Source organism: Chiroxiphia lanceolata, chromosome 16 (assembly GCF_009829145.1).
Source record: "Chiroxiphia lanceolata isolate bChiLan1 chromosome 16, bChiLan1.pri, whole genome shotgun sequence".
Taxonomy (NCBI): Eukaryota; Metazoa; Chordata; class Aves; order Passeriformes; family Pipridae; genus Chiroxiphia; species Chiroxiphia lanceolata.
This window is the reverse complement of record NC_045652.1, coordinates 9,366,699-9,383,782: the sequence shown is the minus strand read 5'-3', so window position 1 is coordinate 9,383,782 and position 17,084 is coordinate 9,366,699. Positions and strand designations below refer to the sequence as shown.

The 17,084-nt window shown below is 38.9% G+C and overlaps 1 protein-coding gene across 3 annotated transcripts; it reads right to left on the bottom strand.

The window, feature by feature from the left end:
• On the bottom strand, positions 1 to 17,007 carry LOC116795082 (transmembrane protein 180-like). Of its 3 annotated transcripts, none has more exons than XM_032704424.1 (7): positions 16,974 to 17,007; positions 13,515 to 13,693; positions 12,019 to 12,753; positions 8,918 to 9,072; positions 7,642 to 7,725; positions 6,478 to 6,618; positions 1 to 1,497 (listed from the first exon to the last, which is right to left on the bottom strand). In XM_032704424.1, exons 2-7 carry the CDS (start codon positions 13,665 to 13,667, stop codon positions 1,368 to 1,370), a joined length of 1,398 nt encoding a protein of 465 aa, XP_032560315.1. In that variant the 5' UTR covers positions 13,668 to 13,693; positions 16,974 to 17,007; the 3' UTR covers positions 1 to 1,367. The 3 variants fall into 3 exon arrangements, with proteins under 3 accessions (XP_032560315.1, XP_032560317.1, XP_032560316.1); XM_032704426.1 differs by lacking the exon at positions 16,974 to 17,007 and adding an exon at positions 16,749 to 16,950; XM_032704425.1 differs by lacking the exon at positions 16,974 to 17,007 and adding an exon at positions 16,153 to 16,306.
• Between the last annotated feature and the right edge of the window lie 77 nt (positions 17,008 to 17,084).

Sequence of the window (17,084 nt, the reverse complement as noted above, 5' to 3'; positions counted from 1 at the left end):
TCAAATCTCAAACTTTTTCATTAAGTCGTGCTACTGTCCACCAAAATGCAGGGCCTCGTCTTACACTCCTTTCTTCTCCAATGTAGAGAGCCTTGGAAATAAGCTGGCTCAGCACTTTAAATCTGGGATACACAATTTAAAATTGGGATGCACTTTAAAATTGGGATCCACAGTGCATCTTCTTGTACTTTCAAGTGACTGGCACTCCATAAGAAAGGTGCTTCTAAAATTACATTTGCCCAGGCAAAACAAAGAACAAAAATGAAACTATGATAGTATGCTTAAACTACCAATTACACATTCGATATATCGAGGAAAAAATAATATTTATTGAACAGGAATATTGTAAACATGGTAATGTGTCTTATCATTACAACCTGGGAAATAAAGACAGGACTTGATGCTTCTGAAATTTTGTCAAAAACTCTTTATTTTATAAAAATCATAGGATCCATTTAAAAGGTTGACTAAAAAGATTTTGGTAAGAATTAATCAGAAAATAACTTCAGTTGTCACATACCAGATGAGTTTGCCACTGTAACATTACTGAACAGGTAGAGTTTACTTCAACAACTGTCTGTGCTTAGATTTATCCAACTAACTGGACATTATTACACCCACACACTGATGTTGTTCTTGCCACGTGACATTCTGTATGAAGTACTGACAATATGGTACCTTCAAAATAATTTTCCCATTTAGAGCCAGAAAACTGCATCTACCTTCCACCACCAAGAGATATTCAGAAAGCCAGTGAGGACTTATGGAGCTTTTTCCACATCCAGCAACACTGGATGAACAGCATTAAAATGAACAGCACTTTAATCTTTTTCTTCTTTAGCCCTACACAGACTTTCACAGGGAAGTTAATTACTCTTGCCTCTGCCTGTGGTAGCTGTCAGATTTGTGTTATATTGGCCAGCCAGACACCATCTAAATGTTTCCCTTCATCTCCCTGCCATCCATGAGGGATGTCGACACACCAGAGTCTTCCAGATTAACCAGAGATCTGCTGTTTTACCAGGATGGCAAAATTAATCCACCAGTAAGCTTAAGAAAATACAGTTCCCTTGAATTCCAGGTGCTGGGTTGGGATTCCTTTACCTGATCTGCCATATCCATTCTTCAAGTGAGTTAACAGCGATCAGTATAGACCAGAAATTACTTTAAATAAAGTAATTAAGGATAACACCCATTAAAGGAAAATGACCAAACTAGGAAAGACTCTGTGTAGGCTCAGCATTAAGGCTGAATGCAACTTATAAAGAGCTCCAACTGTCTTGCAATTTTGCTTTTTCACATGAAAATCATACAAACTCTTTTATGGCTGAGCTGAGCAGAAGAGGCACTGCCCAAGGGGGATGTATTTAGTGTACAGCTGTCACGTGGCTGTTCTGGATGGAAAAGGGAGTCCATGTCAGGACCTGCATGACTGCAATGCAAAGTGGAACCAGGCAGATCAGGTTGAACATGGCATCATGGAGATCTAAAAATGTCCTGGGGAAAACACGGAAACACAGCTTTCAGTATGAAGATTAACTTTCCTGGTCAATTCACAACATGTTATTTTTAAAGCAATCCCATTCTATACACACAGACATGTTACTGTACAGTCAATTCTAAATCAAAGAAAAAAAAAATATATATATCAGGTATCAAATGTATTTAAATAGTATTTTATAATTCCACACACAGTTATGTGGAATATATCTTATTTTGTGTTCTCCTTTCATAATAGCTGGGAGAAAATCAGACAATTAGCACTCAAAGAGTTAATTTTAATACACTCTAGGCAACCTAAGAAATCCTGTTCACTACTTTAGCACTCATCTATATTATGCAATGTAGAAATCAATTTAAGCAATACCATCCAGTTATAGAATAGAGTATCTGAAAAGCTTTAGTAAGACTGAAAAATCTGTAAGAAAAGCAGAAAACATTTCAAGCAAGCATTTGAATATGAAATTATTTAGGTTAAAATCTGTGCTATCCACACAGTGTGTTGTTTTAGTTGCTGAGTGCTAGACAGAAGTGATGATTAATGCACAAAATTCAGGTGTGGTCTAAAGGGCTGTTTGAAATATCAAGCCCTATTACATTTGGGTTTAAAATAAATGATTACAAGATAACATAAACCATAAAAAACCCATGTGAAATTAACACTCATTTTCATTTATTCTAATGGATACGTGGTAATTCCTCATCTAAATCTTCTCTAACGAATAATAAATAAAAGCATCAACAAATATGACTCAAAAAAGAAAATGCAGGAATTAAATGAGTTCCCTTTTATGAACAGTATGGTTGCTGACAGCTCAAAGTGTGCATTTTGGTATTCATCTGGTAGCTGGAATCATTAGCTACTGGCATTCTGTTAATTATTGGATTCTAATTACTTAAATATCAGGAAAGTCAACTCAAGCTGAGAAACAGCCCCTAAATGAACTTTCTCTCCATGAGGCAGTTTATGTTACTTTCTCTTTTTTTTTTCCTTAGCATTCAGGGATGAGAGAGGAGACTCACAGAAAAGCTAGGGACAGCCAAAAAACCTGAAAATGTGTGGAGAAAAAAACCCAAACAAAACCTCCAACAGGTTTTTAAATAAAACCTACGAGTTTCTCTGAATCATAAAAGAATTGACTCATGTCTCATCCCTCCATTTAACAGAGAAAATACTTGTTACCACAGCCCAGATTTATTCCTTAGTACATTCACACCCTCATAAACGAGCACAGTTTATCTCAAGTCCTGTACCTGCTGATGCTTCACAAGAAAGCAAAACCCACAGGCTCACAAGTGAATCACTTCATCACTTGGGCAATTGCATTTAGGACTGGGAGTGTTCACTAGCAGGCCACTGGTCCACAGCCAAGCTTTATTGGCAGTGACAATAATTTACCACTTGGATGTTGTTTACTGGCCTGTTTTCAATTGCATTCCCAGTCCATCTACAAGGAAACAAGGCCCACCTTTGGCCTGTTCCTGCACACTGAAGAGGATTGCAGTTTTCTGTACTAAAATTATTCTGTCTTTATACGTGGACTTCAGGAAGGACAAAATAAGAAAGAACATCTGCAAAATCACTCACACTGGCACAATCCTGATTTGGTTTCAGTGGAACAATATTGATTTAAGAAAATACTATTACCTATTGTACTGTAAAACCTTAAGTTATTGCAGGAATTACAAAACATATCTATAGTACACAGAATAAGGAACACGAAAATATTTCATTGAGGGACTGGGATAAATCAAGAGCAGAGCTCAGATTTCATCATAATTACAGCTGAACAAGTAACTTCAGAAATTTCCATATCTACCTTTTTTTTTGCACATGCAGGAATAAAACATACAATCTTTCACTAAACAGCCCTAACATCACTCTGAACAGAATGTCAGCTAGTGCAGTAATTCAGTATGAAAGCATTAACAGTTTAAAGTGCCTTCAATAAATAATGAAGAGTTGCTGCCAAATAACTTCATTTTGAAGGATGAATTTGAAAAGCACTGCCAAGAGAAGCTGGTGGTAGTTGCAGTGGCTCTCCAGAAGAGGGAGGTTTTAAACTAGGGATCTTTTCCACAGCAAAAAAAAAAAAAAAAAAAAAAAAGAAATCCAAGCCAAACTAAAAAAAGAAACCCCAAACAACAACAAAAAACCCCCCAAGCCATAGAGGGCAGGTAATGTTTTGCTATGATGATGGAACAAAAGAAAAATCCACAAACCAGGACCGCTCCATTCTGCAAGCTATTGTTCAAATTTTAGGGATATTAAAAATACTTCTTTAACTACTTTCCACTACAAATTGTTTAACTGCTGTGCAGTGACCACATTTCCTAAGGATGTGGTATAATGTGAGCAGAGGGGAAGGATCACCTCCTTTGACCTGCTGGCAATCCTTTACCCAAAGCAGCCCAAGATCCCAGGTCATCCCTTTTCTCCAGCCAGTCAGATCCCTCTGGATGGCAGCATGACCCTCTGATGTATCAGCCACATCTCCCACTTTTGTGTCATCACCAAAATTCCCGAGGGTACATCCTGCCCCATCATCCTGGCCATTAATGAGGATGTTAAACAGGACTGGGGCCGGTCCAGACCCGTAGGGCTCAGTTACTGACCCCAAGGAGACTTCCTGGCCCTGAGCACCACCCTGTGGGCCTGACAGCTTTGAGCCCATCCCACTGCCTGCTCATCCAGCCCAGATTTCAACAGCTTGTCTAGGAGGGAGGCAGTGCCAAAGGCTTCCCTGAAACCCAGGCAGACAATTCCCACTGCCTTGCCTTGGCTACCAGGCTGGGCATTTTACTGCACGGGTTTATCAAGCTGGTCAAGCATGACTTCCTTCCCCTTGGTGAAACCATGCTGGCTATTACTGATGATTTTATTGTCCTTCCTGTGCCTGGAAATGGTTTCCAGGATTAGCTGCTCCATTATTGTTGCTACAGTTTAACTTTCAGTTCAAGAAAAAAATAGATCATTTAGAATGCAGCAAATATTTTATGGGTTTGGACTGCATCCTCTGTCTTCTTCCAGGAAACAACATTGCTGGAAACTCTCAAGACATATTTATTCAGGACTCAAACATCTTTTTAATGCAGAATGTGTGTTATGTTCACAACTCACTGTCACTACACCTAATAAAGCAAAGGCTTTCCAAAACACTTAATAGATATTGCCAGCTTTGGGGAAGAAGGAAGGACACAGCTGAGATGGTATTGGCATGGGTAATAATACTTTGTTACATATACTACACCTGTGTGAAATTCTTTTTTTTTTTCCCCAAAACAGCTTGAGCATATTTTAAACAATCTCTTGAATTCAGTTTCTGTTTGTCTTCAAACAACTTTGTCCTGGGGCAAGTGTGTTTTAGCTGCCTGCCTATGGCTGAAAGATGAGATCAGCTGATAGGTTTTTAATATAAATAAGTAATTTTAGCTCAGTCAATGGTCTGAGTACATTGCCATGGGCAAACTGACTCCCTAGAAACAACTTGGAGTAGTCTGGTCTATTTGTGTCCATGCTGAGCTCCATTTGCAAGCAAAGGACATGCCTGTTCACACATATATGTAGAGAAAACTCAGGCAAACTGCTTCATATTTAAGAAATTATTTTTGAAGAGATGGACAAGAGAAATACATAATATAGTTCAGGTGCTCTGATTAACTCATCTCAGCTTTGTGCCTTTATGCTGTTCCTGGCTCTAGTGAAATAAATCAGATTTTCACTCAAGTGAAAATACAGGTTTTAGAGATTAAGCATTCAAAGTATTTCAACTCTCTATATAATAAATTTATTGTTGCTATAGTCCAGGGGCTACTTACCGGGGATAAAAAGATTTATAGCTACTGTGATTTAAAATCCATCCTCAAAGGGATCATTTCTCTGATTGAAAGGCATCAGAACTGCAGTTGTTATGTTTCAAGTCAAAATCTCTCTGAATCATCAAGATGAATATATTCAGCCCTCTCTTATCCATATCCAGTTCAAACTACTACTCTTCTGCAAAAATCACTCATCTTATTTGACATTATAATGAGGTTCATGTCCTCTTCACATCATCTTACTGGCTATCTACAGACTGTATTAAAATAAAATTAACTGTTCTCACACAGCCTCAAACTGCCTTTGCTTCTGTCTGGATCCATTTCTGAAGACCACCTGTTGTTCTTTTATGTAATGCTTGTCCTGTCCTCTTACATTTTTTTAGAAAATTCCTCAAATGTGAAACATTTTCCCAACCTTTGGTGACACATAACCAGACCTTTCTCCTTCACGGGCTGTTTCCACAGAAGTCCATATAAATTTGTCTGTATGTATTTTTAAAGCTTTTTACTCAGAATTTAAGAGAGCTGTGTAGTTTCTCAGGATATTCATGCTGTTCTCTCAAGTAAATCCTAATCAGGACTGACTGTTGCCTTTTAATCCTGCCTTCAGTTATTCCCTATGTTTCCACTTCCTCTTGATGATCATAAATACAGCCTATGACCCTTTCAGTGTAGTGATTCCCTGTTAATTTGGTTTTATAAAAGCCCCCACATGTCCAACAGGCTAACTAGCAACCACAGCTTTCTGCTGTGCATTAAGGTCTCCAGGGACTGCAGTGAAATCATTAGCATTAGAATTGAAGTGGAATTGAAGCCAAAATTATACACTCCTACTAGAGGCAAATTCCCTCCCTCCAGTTATTATACTGCTTTCTCTCAAACAAAAATGTATCTTAAATGCAACTCTATTAGGATTATATATTTAAGGAAGTATGTTTATGAGATAAACAAAAAGCAGAAGCCAACACCATGTATCTTAATAAGAGCTATTAGGTGATCTCAAATATAAACCAGGGGATGGTCAACTACTGAAATGTATCCTTTGCTTTTCCAAATTAGGTAGATAGCAAACTAATTGCTGATCAATTTGCTTTTTAGATTACAGGAGTATTTCATGATAATTTCTAAGATTTTAAGTATCCCTTTTGAACTCACCTTGCATCAGGATGATCAACATTATTCAGGTTCCTATATCCAAATTGATTTAGTACTTTAACCACAAGCATTGGAGCCAAAGATTGGGCAGGCTTGGTAAATAAAGCATTGGTACCAAAAACCATAGAGGAAAGTGGTGCTCTAAAATATTTAGGGGAAAAAACAAATTAATGCATGACAAAAACTTTCTAGAGTATTAAGTACAATAGTGATTTAAAAAATCCTGATAATATGCAAAGGCTAAATATCATGATCTTTAGCTTTGTCTAGTTCACACATTATAGCAAACAGATCTGCTATAGGAATGAAATTTAAATTTATTTGGAAATGAAAGGTAAAAAACCTCTGGGGTGTGCGTCTATATATATATATTTGTATATATATAACTTAGCCCTGATTATGGAATGACTTGCACTCAGGTTCAACTTTGTGCACTTTGAGTAATTACTGGAGTTAGATTAGTGTGAACAGTGCATGGAGAATTAATTATAGCTTCAGGTTTTCTATGCATGAGGCCAGAAAAGGAGGCAATTTTTTTTCCTCATGGAAGCAATAGCTCTCACTTCTGAGGAGCCAGTTCTTCAACAGAGTGACCAGGGCTGAATCTGCACCTGCATAAACATTGATGGAACCAACAGGAAATTCTGTGCACTTTGATAAAAAGTCTGAAACATCCATGAGTTGCAATATGCTATGGCACAGCAGGTTTTATCACTTTTATTTCAGGGAGATAATGGCAACCAGTTAGACCTTGAAATCTGCGCTTTAGGTAGCACAGGCAAAGCTTTCTTCAGGCCTTTTCCATCTCCAAAAGGCCTTATTCACAAAATTCCATAAATGACAACAGATGTATATAGTTAAAAAATAATTCAATTGAAGGTAACAAAAATAAACCCACAAGGATTAGAAGGACTTGGCTTAAATTACAGTATAATAAAAACTAGAAGTTACATAATAATCTGTTTAAATTACTCTGCTGAAGTAACTGCAGGAAACTTTACTCAAGTTCTTATCTTTACTTATGTTAAGTTGCTCTTACAAAAAGTACTTCTGTATCAAGGATCCCAGATCATTTACTGTCTTTACTTTGACACAGCTTAACCTACAGAAGAGTAACAAGGCAAACACAGCACATTTAAAGCAAATCAGGAAGGACTGACATACCTGCGCTTGTGCTTTACTAAATCTGCATCAACAATATCTGCCAAAGGCAAATTGAACAAACTAAAGGAGGCTTGTGCAATTACCCTAAAGAAAAACAAAGTGTTTAAGATGTTCACAGTCCTCATATTCACTTCCATAATAAAACTGTAACTGCCATTCTGACACACCCCCCCCAACGCTGACATTTCCCCAAACACGCACAGCTTGAGATGTTCTTTAAAACATGGTGATGGATCTGTTTAAGCAGGAGTTGTGAAAGCATTACTAAATCTGTTCTTGGCTGAGAATTAGAAATCAATATGCAAACCTAAAAGGTGGGGGTTTTTTTTTTTTGCTTTTTTTCCTGGACATCGGTGAAAAAGGTCATGAATACTTTGACGGTAAATGACATTATCAGTAAATGTCATTTAAAATGACCAAGAGAAAAGAAACACCTTAGAAAAAGGGGAAACTGAAAATTTGCTCTTCAAATCTGAAAAAGACATGAGCATTGATGAAAAGACCACATGGAAGACAAACTTCAAGGTGGGAGAATTAGAATACTAAGAATATTTTACATGCATTCCTATATATGTATTTACAGTGTATATATAGATATATCTATATACACACATATATATATGCATTTAAACACACACACACACAAAGCTGATTCTTAACAAATTGCTAAATTAAAATATAAACTCAAATACTACAATTTCCCTGTCTGAAAGTTTGGGTGTGATGAGCTTTTACTAACAAGAGGCTTTGGACAATTAGCACTTGAAACACAATGTCTTTAGGTACCTTAGAATTTTTTCCTGGGGAAATCAAAACACATCTTCATCATTTAAAATATGCAGATAATGAAATTCAATTTATTGTTCACACAGTTCAGTGTTACAGTAGCTTGAGACTGAAAATAAGAATGAAAACAAGGGGGAAAAGAAAAGATGAAGTAAAGGAGAGCGGGAAAGAATGTGTAGAAAGACAACAACGAAATAGAAAATGAAAAATTAAACTGCTGTAACATTATTCTAATACAAACAGCTCTTTATTTTTAAATATTGTTTTCCCTGTATCATAACATACTTTTTTTTAAGCAGAAATTAAAAGCTGAAGCAGAATAAAATAAAAGCTGAGAAAAGCTGTAACTAGAGTTTCAACTTTTCTGACAAGTCAAACAGAATGAAAACCATGGAAGCCATGGCAGAATCTTCATGGTACTAAAAGCAAGTGTCCACTGTGTTAGAAGTATTTAAGCTGTGTCTATGAAGAGGGGAGTGTATTTACTTACATGTTTGTTGTGAGATAAAATGCCAACAGGTAATAGTGTTCTTGCCCTAGAAAAAACATGACAGCAGCAGCTACTCCTTCATAGTAAAAGGAAAACAAGATGACTCTGTAATAACCAAACTTCTTCAACGAAGCATGACTGAGAAGAACGAGGCACTGAAAAGATAATATACACAAATAAAGGATGACAAGTATGGTACAGTGTCTCAGCATCAGGAGAGCTACAAAACACAGACCAGACACAGATTATTACCACCCATTAAAAAAAAAAACAAACAGCCAACAACCCTGTGTAGGAAATGCAAGCCAAATAAAAAAATAGAAATTGAACAGAGAGCTGTCTACTGGCTCATTCTTTGCTACCCCTACCAGGTACAAACAGCCTCTTTCCACTCAAAAACCAGCTGAGAACTGCTATATCCTGAGGAAAATACTGTTTCCCACATTGGCTAACTATTATTAAATGCTCATGATCTTTATTTTTGATATCCCTTAAACAACTAACTTTGCAGTATGTTAACTGTAAACCAAGCATCTCACCATTTGAATTTTCACTGTTGATAAGAAATACTTTCAGGAATTGTTTTTTCATTAATATTACTATTTTCACTGACATTTATAGAAAGTAAGCACGACCCTTTAACTAAACAAAAGCCAAACCAGCAAGCTCACCAAGATAGCTTTATCTAAGTAAGTTAGAGATTTTACAAGCAAGCAGAGAAAGGCAGATGCCAGAGGACAATGTGTATGGCTGAATTTTAATTTTGCCACTGTTAGCAAACAGTAGATTTTGAGAATCTAGTGGCAGGCAAAGTCATGAAAGTGGTATTAAGTGCTGAATACAATGTGAACAAAATGTAAATTCTTCTATATTGTTCCTCACTTTCCACTTTAAATAGGACATTTTGTGATGAATTATGTTCTTTTTATTATTATTATTTATCTGTGGCATGATCTTCATGTATGTGGTCCTCATCACTGTCACAAAAATACAAACTCTAAAATAGAGATACACATTTTCTCCTTCCTTCTGTGTTACAGAGATGGACTGTGTAATATTCAGAAGAAGAACAGGAAAGAATTCTCCTTGTACATTTGTTCCCACGTTGAAATGCTTTAACATAACAAATCAAAGCAGGATGCTGCAGTCAGACAAAGATGATTGTGGCAAATGCTGTTGTAAAGCAGCTCAAGATTTCTACTTGAACCTGTGATCAGGGGGTAAAACAAATCTGGGAAGTTGATGCAAGGAAAAAATCTCATTCCAAGAAACTTAAACATACTCTTCCCTCTGGTTGTTTTCAGGGATTTTGGAGAAAAGTGCCTCCACAAGAAATAGTGAGGGATCACAAAATGCCTGCTATTGTAAACACCATGATCCTGGCTCCCTGTAATTGCCAAATAACCCTGTCTCAGGAAGTAGTTATGACTTAGAAAATTCTTTATTCCTTGCATGTTTCTAAGACTGTGTATTTCAAAGGCAAATACTAACTTAATGATGCAAATTTAGATTTGTTTGCCTATGTTACAGCAACATTTTCCTTGTAGGCAGGTTGTAGTCTTCACACCCACTATTAAAAGGGACCTAAAGCAGAAGCTGAATTCTAGTTTAGTAGAGGCCACTGAAGCAGAGTTCATAAAAAGGAGCTTTATTTTACAAGGGTTGGCTGTTTTTCTAGTAAGTGAAGTTCAGGACACTGCCATCAGAGAATTCCCTTATTATATCTTGAGCTCAAAGGAACAAAACCTGAGAAAAATAAGGTCACAGCAAACTCTCTATGGTTCAGTGACCTTCTAGACAAAGAGTCTCTGGGGAGCAGGGAGACACATTTTCTGAAAGATTGGTCATTTCACATTGTCACACTGATTTTATCAACAAAAGTGATTGCTATATAGTAAGAGTGACATTATTTAAGATTTCCTGTTTTCTGTAGTTTCTGATTTATTTCTGAAGTTCATTATCTAATTGAGTTACAGGGGGAAAAAAACCCCAAACTATTAAACCTGTGATAAGGATAAAAGCTGAAATTAAGGAGTTATGGAAGAGAGAAGGTATGTTCAGGGTTTGTATGTTATATAGGCAAAAGCCAAAATGGTAACTGAACCTGAGCTGTGAATTCCAGTTACACTTTCATTTATCTTCTTATACATATTATGCACCAAAACCCATTACAATTTAATGAATGTAACAGCCTGATTTTGAGAATTTCTGAAAACCATCAGCACCTATGATGAACCTCAGGATACTCAGATGTTGAGTATCATGGCTTTCAACATCCAGCAAGTAAACACAGTGAAAGTTTTAAAAGATCCAGAGAAAGGAGTTAGGAGGGAATGAACAGAAGAATTTTTTATTCACTGCAGACAAGTATGTTTACATTCTGTGGGATGTATTTTTGCTGCTTTTCTTGTCCTCATACATTACTCTTTTGGGTTCTCTTTCTCTTTTCCAGTTCATTACTCCTCCCCTCAGCCCTGTCTGGGCTCTTAAAAGTATGTCTCTCTCTACCCCATAAATGTAGCTGACCAAGAGAGCAAACAACAAAATAAATGGGAATGTAGATTCTCCAAAAGCAGCTATTTGGAGTTTTGTTTGGTTTCCGTGACTGAGATACCACATATTTTCAACAAGGCTTTTAATACCTAATAATTTTTCTGGTATTTTGTGCAGTTTATCTCAGAAACTTCCTGAAGAAGAGATTAGTCTTTCATCTGTAATACACACTATTACAAAACAAAACCAAAGAAGAAAGAATTCAGAATTCTGTAGATTTTGCTTTTAGAAACATTTTATCTTAACTATGTTTTCCATTCCCTTATATTTAGGTATTATAAACCCTGTAGGATACAAAACATTCATTCCTTGCCTACTCACATCTCACATTGTTCTAAACATTCTACCAGCTTCCTTGTCTGTTCTCACTACCCTTTACACTTGGGCAGCCTGCACAGGGGGACTTTTTTCTTCTAGAGCACTGCTGAGCCAGATTTGTTTTTCATTTTGGCCAATGGCTTCTGCCAGATACAGCGTTTTTTCAAGTGTTAAATGGATACTGTAAACCAGGTTTTCATACTTTAAAATAAAAAAGTGTAACTGCCTACCTGAGGACAAATAAAACCTGCTCCATACATGATACTTCTGACTGAGGAAGAAAGGACATCCGTAGGAATAAGATTATCCGCAAAGATTATCATGAAATTGCTGTAGAAGGCCAGGTGGAAGACTTGGAAGAAGTTCATTGTGACAAAAAATAAAAAGTTCTTCTCTGTCATAATCTGTTTGGTCAATGAAACCACTGAGGCCAAGGAGAAAGCTCCCTCGCTGTTTTCCAGGTTAGCACTCTCCACATGAATTTCTCTCTGCTCATACTGGCTGGTGCTGTATTTACCTGTGCAACACATACAAGCTGTCGCCAGTGCTGCGATCAAAACAGTGAAAGCCTGGAAATAGGCAAAGTTCTCCATGTTATCTGATATGAGCCCACAGAAGAGGATGCTTGTGGCTCCAATGAGTGTTGCTACTTGGTTGTACTTGATGAGCTGGAGCCTGCTCTCGTGCCTGGTCGAGGTCTCGGCAAAGAGCGCACACTGCGCCAGGAGCACGAACGTGAGCAAACCGTCGAAGGCACACAAGGCAACGACGAGGTGGAAACCACAGAGCCAGTCCCCGTCCTCGTACTGCTTCCAGGGAAACCAGGGGAGCAGGAAGGCCAGCCCGTACAAAGGAGCTCCGTACAGGATGGAGAACTGGCGCCTGGCGCAGCACCGGAGCTTGGAGTTGTCCTGGATGTACCCAAAGAGAGGATCGTTGACGGCGTTCCAGATCATAAACACGACCTGCCACAAACGAGGAGCACACGAGGGAACGGAGCCTTAGAGTCGTTTTTCTACAGAGGTTACAAAAAACCAGAAGTAATGCACATGTTTATTTAAAATAAATCTCTATTCAAAGAATAAATAAAGATGAAAGCTCTTCTGGTCAAAACAGACTAGATCAAATTCTTAAGGATATTTACAGGTTTACAGAAGTCATGAAAAAATAAGATGACTAAGTAGGCAGGTGGTACCCAACTATATGTGAAATAAACTCCTTGTCTCCAAGACTTCACTCTTTCAAAACCTTATATATCTGGGCTTTCATCCTGCAAAGCCCAGATATTACTCTCACAGCGAGTTAATTCAAAACATGAGCTGGCCCATTAGTTTCAGGAGACCATTTACAACAAGAGTTACTCACGTGGATAATGACTCCCAGAATAAATGCAGTGTTTAAGTACTTAAACAGTCCATAGGAAAGCACTAATGTCAAACTTATCTATGGAGCTGAGATGCAAAATCAGTCTAGAAAATTACCACAAGCTATCAAAGCTAAAAATCTTTTCAGCAATTAAAGTCTGGAGATTTTCACTCTATAGCCTCTTAACGATGTGCTTTATGTGTACTTTCAGTTGCTTATGGATTAACTAAATTAAAAGTTAATTTACTGTTAATTATTTACAACGCATCCAAAATTAATTTGTCAGCAAAAAAATCACTTTGTTGTAACAGCACAGATGCACAGCACACTATGGTAATCAAAGTATTCTGTTGTACAATACCTGTGCTTGATTAAAGGCTCCTTCTGAAATTTTGTATCGGTTCAGGAAAAGCTTAACGTAGTAGAAATTAAAGATACTGTTCATCATTCCAGCCCCTAAAGTAGTCATGGAATATGCCAGAGCATTAGGATGAATCCCCCAAACAAACTTCATCTTCCAAGAGTACAGCTCTCTTCCTCCTCAAATTACAAAAGAGAATTACAACAGTTAGTAGAATAATTTTCCAAATTAAAATATCATGGGGGATTTGCTTGTTTCAGAGGTGTGGAAATGGAGGAAATTTCCTCTTCTTCCTTCCTTTTCTTTTAGATGAGAAACACATTTTACTGAGCTGTAAGACACTGAGCCTAAAACTGAACAGATGAAAAATAATAAGTCAGCGCTTAAAAATCAATGGAACAAGTGGACAAAAATTTAAAAGAGTCCCTTCCTAACTGGTGCACAGACTCCATTTAAAACCTGCTGCTACAAACACTCATGTTGGTGTAAAGGTCAAAGCAATTGCATACATTTTAGATCTTTCTTGCTAGCTGTGTATTCTTAAAATTATGGACTGTGTAGGAATGAAGTGACTCATATCCTTATGTATTCCACTGCTGCAGCATGCACATGGGTGAATATTCAGAGGAATATTTCTTTCAAAGCAAATACCAAGTTTTGCCCTTCAATTTTGAAATGTTAATTGTTAACAAGCCATGGAAGCAATACTTTCACCTAATAAACCATAAAACAATCAAAACACCTATTAATTAACATTTTCATTGTAAAGAAGACTGCATGTAAATAAAACCCAGCAAGTTACAGGTACAGCATTTTAAGTATGTCCAAGTAACAAGAGATTCAGCCCAAGAATACAGATTTCTTTGATCTATCACTCAGATATTCAGCCAACAAATTTTTAAGATGTTGACTTCTTCCAATCTATCCAGCAATTAACTTAAGCATGCTTGGTATAAACTGTGCCATGAAAGACCCAGGTTCAGGGAACCTCTGCCTAATAAATCTGAGTGATGACTACCTGATGTAGACCTTGACCATACTTGATGCTATGAGCCCGACACAAAAATACTCCCAAGTATGTGGGTTTAGCTGAGGTTTTATTCATCTTTTCATCTGTTGAAGGAGGCTGTCTGTCACTGATTTCAAGCCCAGATTTCAGCCTTACTGTGCACATGAACTCAGAGCCTTACTACCTGCTGTTTGTCAATAATTCACACTTTGCCCCCTGCATATTAACAATTTTATCCTAAATGCAATTTTCACATATCCATCAGAACACCTTGTCTGAATATCTGCTTGATCAGCAGCTCCCTGAACTCCTCATAAAAATAACCATGGAAGAAACAGGAAATGAAAACCAAGGCCATTTCCAGCCTTCCTGTGGTTTACAAGACAGGCTGTTGTGCACAAAGGTGGGAACTTCCCAATCATCAGGCAAGGGCCAGGCAAAAGCCACAAATCCAGCAAGAACCGGAGAAGATAGAACAGTTTTCCCACCCCCCCAACACAGAGAATGAACCTTTGAAGAGCAAATAAAGTGTGGATGCAGTTTTGCATATATATATGTAAGATGCTCTGATATGAAACATGATGCAAAGAGTAGATAACTTCACAGCTAAGAAAAAAATCAAGCTGGCAAACAACTTAAACCTAGGCTTCTTTTATTAAAGCCAACTTATTCCTAAGAATATAACTGATTTTTTAAATACTTGAGGATGATTGTGATGTATATCTTGAAGTTTATTTTTTCACATTCCTACAGCTGTAGAGACAATTCCACTTTCAGGGAATGAAATTTTACATTTTTATAGCAAGTTTGGTTTCACAATCTTTTACTGAGAAACCTAAAATGAATATTAAGGTTACTGAAAAGGTGCCCAATTGAAATGCTCATTTTTAAAAATAAATTTGATCTTAACATGAAAATCACTACAGTGTGTTGACACGTGCCATATTTCTTTTTTCAAGCCTCCACAAATACATTCAATGAAGTGATTTATATAGTAGATATTAGGACTTTTGGAAAGATAGACATTTATTCTCTATTTTTACCTGGAGCCTCCTGCACAGGTCTTCCAATGGAGAATTAGGAGACTGCCCTTTCCTTCAAATTCCATGAGCACCAAGAATTAATGTGCTTCACACTAACATTACCAGCAAACAGCTATTGCTCAAATCACGTTTGACTCAATTCCTTCCTATGCACGAATAAAGGTCCCCTCAGCTTCAGTAAAACTGAAAGAAATTTTAAATTTCTTCAACAAAAACCTTCTAACAATGCACAAACAGGCCTCTAATGTCATGACTAATTATAATATGTAGGATCTGACACAACTCCACACTAATTGGTACATCTGGCTCTGCCCCCTGTTTATGAAACAGGTTCAATTAGAAGTTGAGGTCCCACACTTCCTTTCCCAGATGTTTCTCTTTAATAGTACTACCATGAAATCATGCATGAGTATCCCCTCCCTCTTCTTAATAGTCAGCCTTTATATTGAGCAGGTTAAAGCACAGGTGTTGACATTTTGTGACTCACAGAAGGCAAATCGGTTTCAGAAATTTCTGGTGGTTGCAACTGCGTTAATACACAGGAGCCAAAAGGACGGGCTGTTTGAGAGACGCAGTGTGACATTACCTGCGCTTCTCCCAGCGCTGAATGACAACTGCTAAAAGAAACTAGAGCACGAGTCTAAAGGAGAAACGTGTATTCCAAGAGATAATAACAAATGTTGACTGAGGCGCACTAGACATCCTGCTCTGTCCTGGGTCCCAAACCGCTGTGCAATGCCCACAGTCCTGACGGACTGGCTGGACACAATTATCTTCCTCATCTTTCTGGCGTGACTTGCAGCACATTAAGGGAGACCTAAGAACAAACGCTTTCCCGGTCCCGAGGGTAACACCGAGGGGCGATGCTGCCAGAGGTGCCCTCAGAGAGCCCCTGGCACCGCCCGATGCCCGCTCCTGCCGGCCACGGGGAGCTCGCAGGGCTGGGCGTTTGGAGCTGCTCCTCTGTCAAAACTCAGCGAGCCAGGCTCGTTTCAGCTCAGCAGGTCCCCGGGCAGAGGACAGGGCTCCCTCCTCCTCGTGAGGGAAAGAGGTGAGAGCGGGCGGCGACCGCCCCGAGCGAGGCGCGGGGATGGAGCCGGCGCTGTTCGGACTGACCCCGCACCTCGCTCTGCCCTGCCCTGCCCTGCCGCACTCCGGGCTCAGCGGGGTGGCTGCCCGCACCTGGGCGCCCCGCCGGGCCCCTCCTCACAGCCTCTCCCCTCAGCGCTCCCAACGCGGGGCGAACATGAGCCCCGGCTTCCCCTACGCCGAGTCGCGCTGCCGCACCGCGGGCCGTGCCGGCCCCGCTCCGCCGCGAAGCCAGCAGACACTCTTCAGCAGCCGCTCCCCACCCTCGGCCGCTCCCAGCGCCGCCGACCACCACTCCCTGCACGGGCACCGACCCACCTCCTGTGGCGGGGGCTGCGCACCGCGCGGCGGGGCGGGACCTCATCGCCCCGGCCCAGCCCCTTCTCCGCTCTCATTGGTGGCTCGCTGCGGATTCGCTTTGTGATTGGT

What these genes read in the sequence shown, in the direction of transcription:
- LOC116795082 (XM_032704424.1), bottom strand. Translation starts at nt 13,667, where the DNA reads ATGAAGTTTGTTTGGGGGATTCATCCTAATGCTCTGGCATATTCCATG. An exon ending in GAGCCTTTAATCAAGCACAG is followed by an intron (nt 12,754 to 13,514) that starts GTATTGTACAAC and finishes CGTTTGTGGCAG; the next exon opens with GTCGTGTTTATGATCTGGAA. An exon ending in TTAGTAAAGCACAAGCGCAG is followed by an intron (nt 6,619 to 7,641) that starts GTATGTCAGTCC and finishes TAAATATTTTAG; the next exon opens with AGCACCACTTTCCTCTATGG.